This window comes from Scatophagus argus, chromosome 3 (genome assembly GCF_020382885.2).
Source record: "Scatophagus argus isolate fScaArg1 chromosome 3, fScaArg1.pri, whole genome shotgun sequence".
Lineage (NCBI taxonomy): Eukaryota > Metazoa > Chordata > Actinopteri > Scatophagidae > Scatophagus > Scatophagus argus.
The window spans coordinates 16613784-16627162 of NC_058495.1; the positions used below are offsets into that span (position 1 = coordinate 16613784).

The 13379-nt window shown below is 40.2% G+C and overlaps 1 protein-coding gene across 1 annotated transcript; it reads left to right on the forward strand.

Annotated features, from left to right (window-relative positions):
- The first annotated feature begins 206 nt into the window (after nt 1-206).
- ccdc3b (coiled-coil domain containing 3b) lies at nt 207-11022 on the forward strand. The gene is made up of 3 exons (XM_046384217.1): nt 207-941; nt 4884-5058; nt 9534-11022. Exons 1-3 carry the CDS (start codon nt 583-585, stop codon nt 9825-9827), a joined length of 828 nt encoding a protein of 275 aa, XP_046240173.1. The 5' UTR covers nt 207-582; the 3' UTR covers nt 9828-11022.
- The last annotated feature ends 2357 nt before the right edge of the window (nt 11023-13379 follow it).

The following is a 13379-nucleotide window of genomic DNA, read 5'->3' on the forward strand; positions in this document are numbered from 1 at the left end:
TTTAGAGTGTGCTAGTAATTAATTGGCCAAACAGTGAATTTGCGAGGTAAAAAAAATCCCAGGAGGAAAGTTAAGTCATTGTATTCTTGCATATCTCCACTAGAGGGGGCCAGTGACATACCCTAAAACTTCATTCTAACCTTTGTCTTTTATTGTTTGTGGAACAGAGCTAAATATATTTGTTGCTACCTTGATACACATTTTTTTCTGGTATTTTCACACGTAGGCCTGAATGCATTTACTTATCCCCCCCCCGCCCCGATCGCCCTTCAAAAGTGAGAGGCAAAGTTTTTGCAGGGGATGGTGGTGTGAATGGGCTGATCCACCGATCGCAGGTATAGGAGCTGGAGGAGGGAGCAAAGACTGTAGATTGCGGCGAAGTCACCAACAATTCGGGGCTATTTTGTTGTTTAAGCCCTGCGTTAAATTGACTTAAACTGCTGTGAATATCAGTTGGGTTAACACTGGTGGAAGAATGTGCCTGGTGTGAGAGTCCTGCAGCTTTTTGTTTTTTTGTGATTTCATCCATCGTGCGCGTCGGTGCGCTTCTCGAACTCACAGGCGTCTCCTCTCTGTCGGATCATGTGGATTATTTTGGCCTTCTTTCTGGCAGTGGCCGGTCCTGGTGCGAGCTGGGGATGTCAGCTGCCCCACGACTGGAGACCGCAGACAGAAGCGTGCCGTGCCGAGCTGGCGCAGATCATAGTCTTTGCCAAAGTGCTGGCACTCCACGAGGAGCCTTACAGCGTGTACAACTACCTGCCGTGGCAGTACGACACCGACCTTTTCTTCTCCGCCGAGATTGAGCTTCTGTGCGACCAGGCGTGGGGCAGCATGCTGGAGGTCCCCGCTGGATCCAGGTTTAATGTCACCGGTCTGGGCTACTTCCCTTGCTTCTCTTACAGTGTCACCAAAAACAACAACTATTACTTCTTTCTAAGGTGAGAAACCCAGGTGTTGCATATTGATCTAATCGATCATCATAATGATTTCTGGCATGCAGCAAGTTTTGTTTTCCCCATTCAGAATGAGTCACCCAGTCAGAAAAGTTAGAGGCAAAACAACTAAAGAATCATCTGTTCATTAATTCTCTATCAGCCAAGCTTTGTCAGAAAGATCCCTGCTGTATTAAAAATGTCCTTGTAGCCTATCTTGGTAAGGTTTCAAGCATATCAGTGTGGCTTTGTTGTAGTGTTAACGGTATGTTGAAAGTTTTGAAAGCTTGTCTTATGTGAATGTTGCCCGGAGGTGACATGACATGGCCCACTTGCACCCTCTTGTCCAAATACATTTTGCAGCCAGAATGAACCTCTGTGTGTTGTTCCAGCTCAGCGTGTGCACATGCAAATCAGATTGTCTGTTTGGAGATAAGGCTTGGAAAATGTTGCAGAAATGTCAGTGGGTGCTTGAGAATCAGGCTTTGCCAAGTTTTATTAACCCAGCCGCCAGAGATGACAGGGCTGCCTTTTTTTAACGTATTACCATGAATGGCAAAAAGTTTTTGAGTGATCATGTGGTTTGATAATAACAGATTGGAAGGAAACATCATTACAGTGAGGTAAGTAATGTTAGGCATGCAATGTGGAGCTGTCTTTGGCAAAGCTACATGTTAAATGGTGGAGCTTCACCATCAGTCTCTCCTACACTCCTGAAATATCCAGTGAGTTCACCTCATCCATCTGACGTGGAAATTCACTTTAAATCCTAAAAAGTACTCTAAATGTGAGGGACCAGGAACTCAAACGTACATTATACAGTTATTTATTTTGGATAAGACCACAAGACGCAAGACTTGGCCACCAAAGACCTCAATCTGTCTCACAATGACAAACTTGAATTACATCACCATTGGCTCCACTATCAGCGCCTCTGAGCTTTGAACCTCTTTGACACTTCTTCACATCTGTTAGAGTCGGATATTAAAGCTGGGGGAGAGAAGTCCACTGATCAATCTCTTAAAAAGTCAGTTAAGATATCAGTGATTGGTATTCATTGCTGAAAGACATTGAATTGACTGTATATTGTATTTGAATTAACTGCTACTACACCAGGACACTCCAGTAATGTATTTCCTTTGAGTATACTATAAAATCAATGGATTGAACCTCAACTCCTCTCTACATCTGGCCTGTCACCTCTTCAGACTTGTGCAGAGATGTGCCACGAAAGGCAGTAAAGAGGGTCCTTGTGATTTCAAGTTAATAATGTATTTAATAACCTGGTAAAGTATCCACTCAGATTTCAAAAAACTTATGTGGCAGCGTAATTCTTAAATGTCTGTGTTGGACAGAAACAACGTTATTACTCAGGAAATGTCAATTGCATTCCAGCCAGTGTAATTACAGAGCGAGACATTTCCCCAACAGAATTTTCACTCAGGAGAGCTATCAGTGAACCAGCCATTGGTAGGACCAGCTTTTGTCCTCCTGAAATAATGCCAGTTTGCTGCTTGATGAAGGGAACGTGTGCTGACAGGCCTTAGCGATATTTCTCTCATATTCTGCTTTTTCTCTCAAACAGATGAAGACTTAGATGGGTGGGGGTGGGGGGGGGGGGGGGGGGGGGCACCGAAAGGCATTCCTGAAGTGTAACGTTTGGGTGTCCCATATGAGGGTCTACAGCAGGGCCAACTACAATAGCTTTCTTTAAAGCATATGTTACACATCTTACGCGTGCAATCATACTCACATGTGTGACTGTGTATTGCTGGTCAGAATTTTAAGATGATATGACTGGTTTTAGTTAATTACACCTCCAGGGGTGACTTTGGTGTCCCCTGTTGTGATGGTGAAAACATCCGGACGTTATCCCTGTAATCAGCCAGACGACCACAATTGGAAACTTCCTGAAGCGAGAGTCTGAATGTGGATCTGAATCAATAATTGCTCCAGTAAACCAAAGCAGCAATCTTTTCTCAGTGTCTTCCAGGGATATATTGGAGGGAGTAAACGCCAAAAAAATGCTCACCCACATTTTTCTTTACAGACTTTAACCCACAAATGTAGACATGTGGGAAAACAAAACACAGTTCAGGCGGGCATTAAGTAATGTGCTAATGATTAGTAAGTTCCTCTTTGTTTCTACCAAAGATTTGCAACACTGTCAAGTGCTTGTGGCCTGTAACCGACTCTGCTCTAATTGCATCCCTAATTACCATGAAGATCATTCCAGACTTAAAATAATGTAAAGTAACAAAATAATGAGATATGATGCCCAAAGTGGCTTTTTATTTGCCAATACTTACATGAAAAGATGGCTACTTCTGTCAGGACTAAAGCCAGAAGGCGGTTAGCTTAGCTTAGCATAAAGCCTGGAAACAGGAAGAAACAGCTCGCCTGGCTTTGCTAAGCTTGTTGTTTTTATCCTTCAGTTTTTGTTTAAAACAAATGTGTTGAATCATGAGCTTTAGTGGTGCCTCTGAGTGGATTTCCACTCTGGTTTTAGTCTTATATTTACCATACAGATATGGAAGTTGTTACAATCTTCTCATCTAACTCAGCAAGAAAAGCAAATACGTTTATTTCCCAAAAGGCTGAAATATATTCCTTCAGTTCATCATTGAGCTGCCGTAGGCAGTAATTCTATCTGGATCTGCATTGCCTAATGCTTTCATAATAAAAAGGTGTTTGCTTTTACATAGTATGTTAATTGTCACCAAACATCAATTAAGAGTAAATGACAACTTCAGTAAAAATTGCCCATCAGTTGGGTGAATGAGATACAATAAACAAATGTGAACCTCCTCGTCATACACCTTAAACAGATCAGTGTAGGGTTACTGTAGCCGCTCTGCAACACTTTATGACACTTTATGAAGAAGCAAATACTGAAAAGTTTTCATTGCAGGCTCCAGTGAACATCTATTTCCTGTTATAAAAGCCCAAACACCACTGTCTCAGACCAAAATAGTCTTTCTAATCAATCATATGAATTCCCAGGACAGCCAAATCAGAGCCTAGCATGGAGAAAAATGCAAGCCAGGATCTCCCTCAGGACCTTTAAATGAGACATATTGAGTGTTCTGCCTGAGCCGTATAGCTGCTGTAAAAACTTCTGCATGTCACCACTTCAAGGATTAAACTTGTATGTAAAAAAAAAAAAAAAAAAAAAAGAGCTGAATACCAAACCTTAAAGGAGATGAAGCATAAAGTGCCACTCAAAATTAAGTTTTTATCAAATGCTGAGGTGTGCATGTTTTAAAAATGGTTTTATGTCACTACTGTTGTGCTCACTTTACTTCTACACAATTCTGTGTTATATTTAGTTACATTTGCATCATTGTACATTCCAGGCAAGTTCCTCTGGATGCCCAAGCTCTTCTGACCTCCTGGTCACTGTGCTTACGTCTAACCTCTGACCTCCTCCACTGAAGCAAAACATCAGCTTTCTTTGTGCTCTGTCATCATACACACATACCAGGCACACGCACATGCACACACACACACACACACACACACACACACACACACACACACACACACACACACACACACACACACACAGAGTCTCTGATCGGGACAACCGAACGTTTGATGTCCCTTGAGGTATACAAGATTGAATCCAGATGTATGGAAACATGCTGCTTCAAGACTTCCTCCCTCACACACTTCACATCATAGGAGAAGATATGAAACATGCTCAGTAAATCCCTTTGGCTTGTAATTTGCCGGCATGAGTCATCCACATAATGCTCGAATTTGCATAAAAAGAAACAAGGGTCTGTAAATAATTCTGCATATTTTTTTCCCCCACAAACTTTTACTATTGATGTAAATCTGTAAGCTTTACAGGATTAAAACCTGTCCATTTGACTTTAAGCTGGATGGACTCCTGATGACATTAATATAAAACCTGTTTGTGTGTGCATCTGTTTTTGTTTTTAGGATGGATGAAAACTACAATATTGTCCCTCATGGGGTGAACTTCCAGGACCCCATCTTCCCAGACACTGCGGAGGTCCACCGCATGTTTGCCAGCCTTTTCCAGTTTTCCAATTGCACGCCTGGTACTCAAGTCCACCAGTACACCCCAGAGTGGGAGGCTCAGGAAGACAGTCGGGTATGTGACCCATAGGAACGTCCACCATAAACCACTTCCTGAAGCTGAGAAAATGTTTTTAAAATGTCTTTCTCACACTCAGTTAGTGATAAGGACATCTTTCTTGATTCATGGCCACACAGATGACTTAGGAGGTGGTGGTACACACATGAAGGACTTAATACATTTACATCCTGGTTGTTTTCAAATGATACACTATGGAGGCACTGGCGAGTTAAATATGTACTTAATGCATGGGAAACCACACGCACATTTCCTGAGGTTTTTGCTAGACAAAGAGTTCACTATGTTAAAAGGAAAAACATTGTTTTTGCCAGCTCTCAAACCATTTTGTTGTTTAATGGAGATTTTTCCTACTCCCAAAAATGAGAGCCCTAACATAGAAATAAGTGGCATCATGAGGAAACATGTCCAGTGCAACTCCAGTCTCCGATAGCTTAGAAAACAAGCAAGTTTTGGTTGTCAGTCCCTCGGAATCACATAACGAGTGCTGTTTTACACGGATGTTCGACCATCAATTGAGCTGAAATTCCTCACAGGAGAAACGGTAACATTCGCAACACAAGTGCAGGCACAAGTTATGATGAATATTGAGAAGAGAGGATGACTTAGATCACCGTTCTTGGACTGGAAAACCCAACTTTCCGTTTATATAACCAATGCAACAATTTCATGTCCTTCCTCTGGGGTATACTGAAAGGAATTTATGGAAAAATCACTAACTGAAGTAAAACCAGAAAAAGTGGATACATCATAACAACTCGTCATCACTAAATAGCTTCTTGATTACGCAGGACAGCGCAGATTGATGACAGTCTAAAGGTCGCTGCTCTTCTTATGAAGCTCATATTAATGCACACCATTTTTCAAAGTGACCTGAATAAATGGTTTTCTTCACCTCCAGTTCGCAATTTAATTGAGGAAAGCTAATTTAAAGAAAAATAATAAATTGAAACACCAATACCACCAACTAACACCTGGTGCTCTTTGGCCTGGCAAATTTCCTGCATTTCATCTCAGAGTCCAAGTGTCAGGATATAAATGGTTTCCAGTCACTCACAACTGCTTTATCCCCTTTAATGAATCCAAACCTTTGACATAATCCCTCTGATTTAGGTCATTCCTCCTCTGTCTGTTTCCAATCATTTGCTGACTGCTCATAAAAGCAAATAATTCTGCCTTGGGAAAGATAAAAAGAACCAAAACATGGTTTGTATTCCCATTAAACTTTTGAGTCAGGCCTGTGATTATAATTACAGAGCAACATTTAGATATCAGCACTGCCTTCTTACGTCATTCTCGTGATTAGATTTCATCCTAGCAAAATACAAACAGACATTGCTTTTACTGTTAGTGCACAGCCATTGTTTGGACAACTGACCTAAACTCAGAACATAGATAGTCTAATCCAGTGTCAATCCAAGTAAATCAAATGTCATGTAGTAATCTTAAGATTTAACAGCAAGCGGTATCAGCAATAAAAACATTATTTTAACAAGTAATAAGAGTGGTTCCCACAGTTTTATTGTCCCAACACTATTGTATAAAATATTAGCTTTTAAGGACTATAAACACTACTCTGCTTTGATGGCTGCATACAAAAAGAAATTGCTGTCCACAAGGTTTCAGCTTCAGTTAATGTGGGCTAACTAAAATTTTCTGATGTGAAGACATCCTCAGAAAGGCTTTAAACATCCTCCTTTGCAAAGGGGAGTTACATGTAGACACGTCTCTGGTCCTGCATAAAGCACAAAGTCTTTTGTTTTGTCCATGGTTGTGGCAGTTGTGTTAGGATGAATCGATAAAATCCTGCTGGGTGCTGAGTGTGTGCAGTTTGATACAATAATGATACAATGGTATAAAAGTCAGCATATTTCTGCCTCAGTTGTGTCGGTTTTGACCATTCTGTTTTAATCTCTCAGAGTTATTGATACTATTTTATAATGCACCCAATCCCTGATTCTGTTCAGCCTGACATTCAGTAATAAAAATTCCCCATTTGTACTAATATCTTAATCAGGTTAATTTGGTATTTGATGCAGATAAAAGTGAATGCATGCTTTTGACATCCAGAGATATAGATTACTTGCGACACTCAAAACATAAATATCTTGGCATATGATTTGATGACAAATTTACATTTAGATATCACATAGAAACTCTTTTCTGTTTCGAAAATTTCCTCTCAGTTCTGCATGTCGGAGATCTGATTCAACTTTCGCTGTTAAGTTTATAGCTGGAGCTAATTGAAATAGTCACTGTTTTATTTTATTTGATAAATTAGATTGATTTGCCAGACGTATAGTAACCATGGTTACCGTACATATTTATCTACAAAACCCTTGTTGGAGAATTGCCATCTCATATCTCATCTTTGCTGCTCTGGAACTCTGACTCATAGTTAACCTGCTGAAAGGACTGATTAATGTTTATGAAACAACATATCAGAACTAATGGAGAAAAATTCCATTTCCTTTACCCGGTTTCCTTCTTTATCAAGCCCTTCCTCCACATTGAGTACAAGAATGTCTTCATAATTACCAGTATCCTCACATTGCATGGTTATAACTGAACCTGTTTTTGACCACTTGTATCTGTAATCTTTTAGTCACTACCCAAAGCTCATGACCAGAGGTGAGGGCTGGCACTAAGGTTGACTGGTAAATACAAAGCTTTTCCTTCCAGCTCAACTCCCTCTTCGCACAATTCTTAATACTGCTGACACCGCAGCGATCTGCATGTCGATCTCACGGTCCTGTTAACCTCATGAACATGAACCCGAGGAAGTTGAACTTTGAGTTGGAGGTGCTGACTCTCATCCCGATCGCTTCTGTTTGTGCTGAAGTTTACAGTCTGATGAAGCCAGCAGAGCCACATCGTTTTGCCAAGAACGGAGAAGCCAGTCCGAGGTCCCAAAATCCATGGCTCAGGCATCTGCTGCCTTCCTGTTTTTTCCAGACACACCCAACTGATAGGAGACCCTGGGGTAGAATATGCTGGAGAGATTATATATCTCATCTGGCTTGAGAGCAGCTTGCGATCTCCCAGAAGGAGCTGGGAAACATTGCTGGAGAGAGATGTCTGGACTAACTCTGGTCTGCTTCAGAGGGATGGATGGATGGATGGATGGACGGCTGGACAGACAGATGGATGGATGGGGATTTATTTTGTATGCCTGTCTCACTCTCAGCTCCAGACTTTGTCAAGGGTCTGAGTATTTATCCACGCTGTATCTTAGCCTGAAACAACAATGTAAATGTGGATGTAGGACAACCAAAGGTGTCTTGTATTTGAGTGAAAATCATACCTGAATGTATAGAATAACAATATGCCAATTTACATTCTGTGCTTTACATAACTCCTGAACTTCATCCTTTGCATTATAAAGTTTCATACCCCTTTCAAATAATTCTGGGACATAAGTAAGAGCACATGGGTAAAACCCACAGCTTATATTACAATGGGTAATGAACTATCCAGCGATGTGGGCCGGCAGCCAGCAGCACATTTTTAACATTTCCTCAAAAACCCTCAGTGGTTGTTATCTAATGGCTGGGAATATACATCAGTGTTTCACACAGGGCCATGTGGAAGAATTAGGATCTGTGAAGGAAATCCACACTCAGACAGACAGGCCTGCAGTCAGAGGCAGCTGGAGCTAATTTTTTCACCTAGGAAAGGTCCTGGGCCTTTGGATCGTCTGTTGCAGGTTCGCAGGCATGTTGGGTTTCATCTTGCAGACGGACCAAGCTGTGTAACCATTTTTTTTTAACCTATAGATTCCTATTGGTCCCTACCTGGAACTGCAGTATGTGTTGTCTTTGGCTCATATGTATTGGCTGGTACACAAAGAGGAGTACATCGTATAAAATGGTAGCTATTAAAAATTCATTTCCATGAAGTGTTCGACAGCAAGTGGGCTATAAAGACAAAAATATTCAATGATTAATTTCTTGAATTTTCCCTCTGCTTTTTCTTTATTTTTAGGTGACAAGCAGCCAAAAAATGTCTTTTTTTGATGCACTCAAGTAGAATAAGCTGAAAGACATACGAGCTGTTGGCACTGGTTGTCAGCAAAAGGGCCATGCCAGAAGTTTTCTCTCATTTGATTTATCTTAAGGAAAGCCAAAATCGAAAACAGCACATCTGTCAGGTGCTACGTCATAAATGTTACAAAAATATATTCAATTTGACATAAGTATTTAGTCTGAGCCATTATGGTCTAAAACTCCAAAAAATGAATTCCATTCAAGAGCCAGAGTAAGAGGAAAAATCTGTTTGGAATACTGCTGAATATAAGACAACTATAAATAACCTGAAAATAACTGATAATGGTAATGGTAATTTGACAGGTTAGTCACAAGTTTGCCTCAAGTGCTCTTAATCAAATGCTCCTCGTGTTTCCCCTGATATTTCAAAATGTATTAAGTGTAAAAGCTGGACTAAACAAACGTGTTTGCCTCCTCTCTTCACAGTTGTTGTGCTCCACAGTGCAGAAGGCTCTGTTTGAGGAGGAAGAGAGGGTCAGGACTCTCTCCCAGCAGGTGCGCTCCTTGGAGAAAGCCAACAACCACCTGAGGGAAAAGGTGAAGACCATGAAACGTCAGCTACGCCAGGCCCAGCGAGAAACAACAAAAGAGCAGCAGACCCTTAGCCTCAAACAGCTCTACGAGCCAAGGACGCCCCAGGCTCACCCTGATCAGGAGACTAACCAGGACCAGAAGAAACCACCACTTAAAAAGGTCCTCTCTAAGAGGCTAAAGAAGTAGTTTTCTCTTCTTTAGTCATATGACAACCAAATTTTGCTCCCTCTGAAGCATCAGTGACAAAACTGAAAGGACTTGGGGAAGAGACATTCATTACATTCTCCATGTCTTCAAAATAATTAGTTTGCTTATTTCTAAAGGAACCTAGCAAAGTTCCAGAAACTTCACAGCCAAATTTGGTCATTCAACCAAAGAGTGTTGTTTTAGTTAAAATTGAGATAAAAAGGTAAAAACTACAAAGAGACCATTCATACGTCCTCATCCATACACTTCTAAGAACCCTATGTGTGTGTGAGTGTGTGTGTGTGTGTGTGTGTGTGTGTGTGTGTGTGTAGGGAGGGGATGGTTCAACACCTGACTTGTGTCCGCCTCTGAGATAAAGGTTTTAAAAGGTTTCACAGGAGGAAGAGATCGTCATCTAAATGTCCTCCTCCTCCTCATTTCACTCCATTAGTCCAATGCGATAATTCTCTTTGAATAACTGCTACTGCACCCCAACGTTTGCCTTATCCTTTGTTAATGTAATTCAGCAGCTGCACTGTTGAGCTATAAGCGGACATTGTTATGTCAAAATAATTTTTTTTTAATCACTCTTTTTTTCCTGTGCTGGACACATTATGTGTTGTATAAATATATTGCTTACTTCAGAAATACTGTCATCAAAATGCTCCACATTAAACTTTGTCTCTTTTGGAAGCCCTCGTTTGGGTAAAGTCTCTGGTGCAAATAATAATAAACATACAAGTAGTGAGCTGTGAGCTTGCTGTGTGTTTGTACTGAGGAGCAGCTAAAGATGAAAGAGCAAATGATATGCCATGCCATTCTCTTCTACCTTTTTACCTTCCATTGAAGTACATGTTCTATTTATACCCAAGAAATTTTCCCAAAGTGTAGTGATCCTTTAATTCAGTGACTTCAGGAGTGCATTTTTATAAACTGTACTGAATGAAAGTGTGATATTTGTATTTGACAACAGGGTGCTGAGCACTCATTAGGTCCAGTAAGTGAGTCTGGTGTGGTAAATGATTGGCTTTTTCTGTGTCAGAAATCAAACTTTGATTTTGTTATACTTTCTGTATTTGCTTTTCTTATTATTTTGCTTTGTCTACACTATATCTGGTGTGCTTTGCCAATAGCATAATAACATTTTGTTGCAGTTATTGTGTTTTTTTTTTTAAATAAATAAATGAACTTTTGACAAGAACTCCTACGTCATTGTTTCATCTTCAGAACGTGAACTGTATGCTCGAAGGAATTACAAAGAAACTAATTATTTCAATATAAAATGTAAAACAGGCACAGATTCACACAGCCTCACAGAGAGTTACAAAACTTTTTTCATATGCACTCATCTTAACATCTGAGTCATTTCAACATATAAATCAAACAATCCAAAACAATATTGCGTAAAGCTGTAAAAGTAGCTTTCTATGCAGCAGCACATTCCCTACAGTGGGAAAAAAAGATGAAACTCAGTTGCATCTATAAATGAATTTCCAATCTGGGTGTGTTAAAGACTTGTGTTTTTATGATTGTATCTTTTGTATCACTGACTTTTCCAGACTTAATCAGAGGGCTGAGAGTGCTGGGGTACAAAGGGGTAATGAATTCAAGTGAAAGATTCAAACTCGGTTGTAACGTTTCCTGTTTTAATGTATTCAAGTCAGACATGATAAACGCTGTGCACAATGTATTTACTGTGATTCAGCGCTAATAAATCAAAAGTTTTCAAAGAACTGGTGCAAATTCATAAGCAGCATAAACTCTAAAAATAAATTGGCCCTATGTTGACCTCTTCTGTCCAGTTTATGTCCGGCTGTCTTTCAGAAAGAACACTGAACCACTTTAGACGCTAACTCATCTTGGCCAATGAAATTCTCAACACAATTTCCAGAAGAGCTGTTTCAAATTTTTTCCATATGGTTGTCGCATAAAACCATGGGAATGAGAGGCAGAGTTTGCATGGCAAGAGGAGGAGAAACAAGAGATGGATGCATTTCAAACATGTTTTATGTCAGGACCTCTCTTGCAGGATTGCTCTTCAGTAAAGCTGGATATGAAGGGGACACTTATGAGCTTTTTTCTTGCGTATCGTTTGACCTTTTGAGTTAAGAGAGAAGGTGTTGCAGAGAACAGCTCATAATGCCCCGCGGTTAACTTTTTCATCGGGGCAACCTTGCCTGCAGCCAACTGTCAAAATTGCATGGACGTGAGCCAAAGATGATATACACACACTGCTGTCTCAACATAAACCACCGTGCACAGCCAAGCTGCAAAACAGATGTGAGGCAAAACGACTGCACAGTGGTGGTCCCTTCCAGAGGACCTGGTTATCTGTGGACAGGGTTTATTTGTCTTGCCTTGTTTTACGTTTTGAAATGCTGTCACTTTCTTTGGTTTCTTTCTTTCCTTGTTTGTATTGATAATCCCAGAGCATTTGATTGGTTCTTTTCTCTTTCACCCCATTTCTGTTCATATTTTCTCGAGCAGCTACACTTAGTCTGTCACTCACTCTGCACATGAACAAATCCACCAGAAAGGTTTCTCACCCTGAGCTTTTCAGCCTTTGCTTACATGTGTCTGCAGTGTTTCCTTTTAACAGAAAATTAGCTCTTTGTTTTAACATTGAAACAAGACTCTAAAGATTCTGCAGTTAGTGACTGATTCCACTTGTCCTTTATTCTGATTGCCGCTGTTCAGTTACATTTATTAGTCACACTTAGTCACTATATTTTACTATTATGTCATTTTCCTATTTGTTTTAAATAATACTTACTGTATTAAGCTATAACAACTGGAACAAACTATCTGATTATTAAGAGCCATCAAATAAAGTTACATAGTTCTATAGTACTAAGTACAGTATAAGTTACTAAGTTCTATATTCAGCTTGCCTCAAGGTAGGCATAAAATGAGCATGGGAATCAGGCAAATTGAGTCGTCTTGGGCTAATAATCTTTTGCTTGGTGCAGATTTACAGAAATGCAGTTCTTGCCTGCTAAATCAAATGCTTAGTTACTGCTTGATTTCAACAGGCATGGCTACATTGCGTTCCAGATGTACTGCAGTCACCAGAACTGATCACAACCATTCAAGGCAGTGCTTGCAATTCCACCAGGTGCACCACACCTTTTTTTTTAAGTGTCTGCTCCCTTGTAGGTAGGCATCCAGTCTATTTTTGACAGACACCATGTCAGACAGAAGAGTGTGAGCCGGAAATCAGACACAGGAACAGCAAAGAGAATGTGGTCATCTTGATCTCATCTGTAGAATATCATAAAAAGATACCAAAATACAGAGGTAACTCTGTGCAGATGCAGTCCATTTAAACTTTAACGTATTAAGTGAAAAACCAAAGTGGGAATTAAATTTTGATCTCTCCTGTTTAAAAAGGATCACCAAAGTCATTAAGGTTCATCCAGAGGAGGACGTGAGTACCTGTAAGCCTACCAAATGTCAAATGTCAACCTTCTGATAGGATGAATTCATCCTCTGGATACCCAGAACATCTGTACAGGCAATCCATCTCATATTTCTTCAGACAAATTTCAGTTT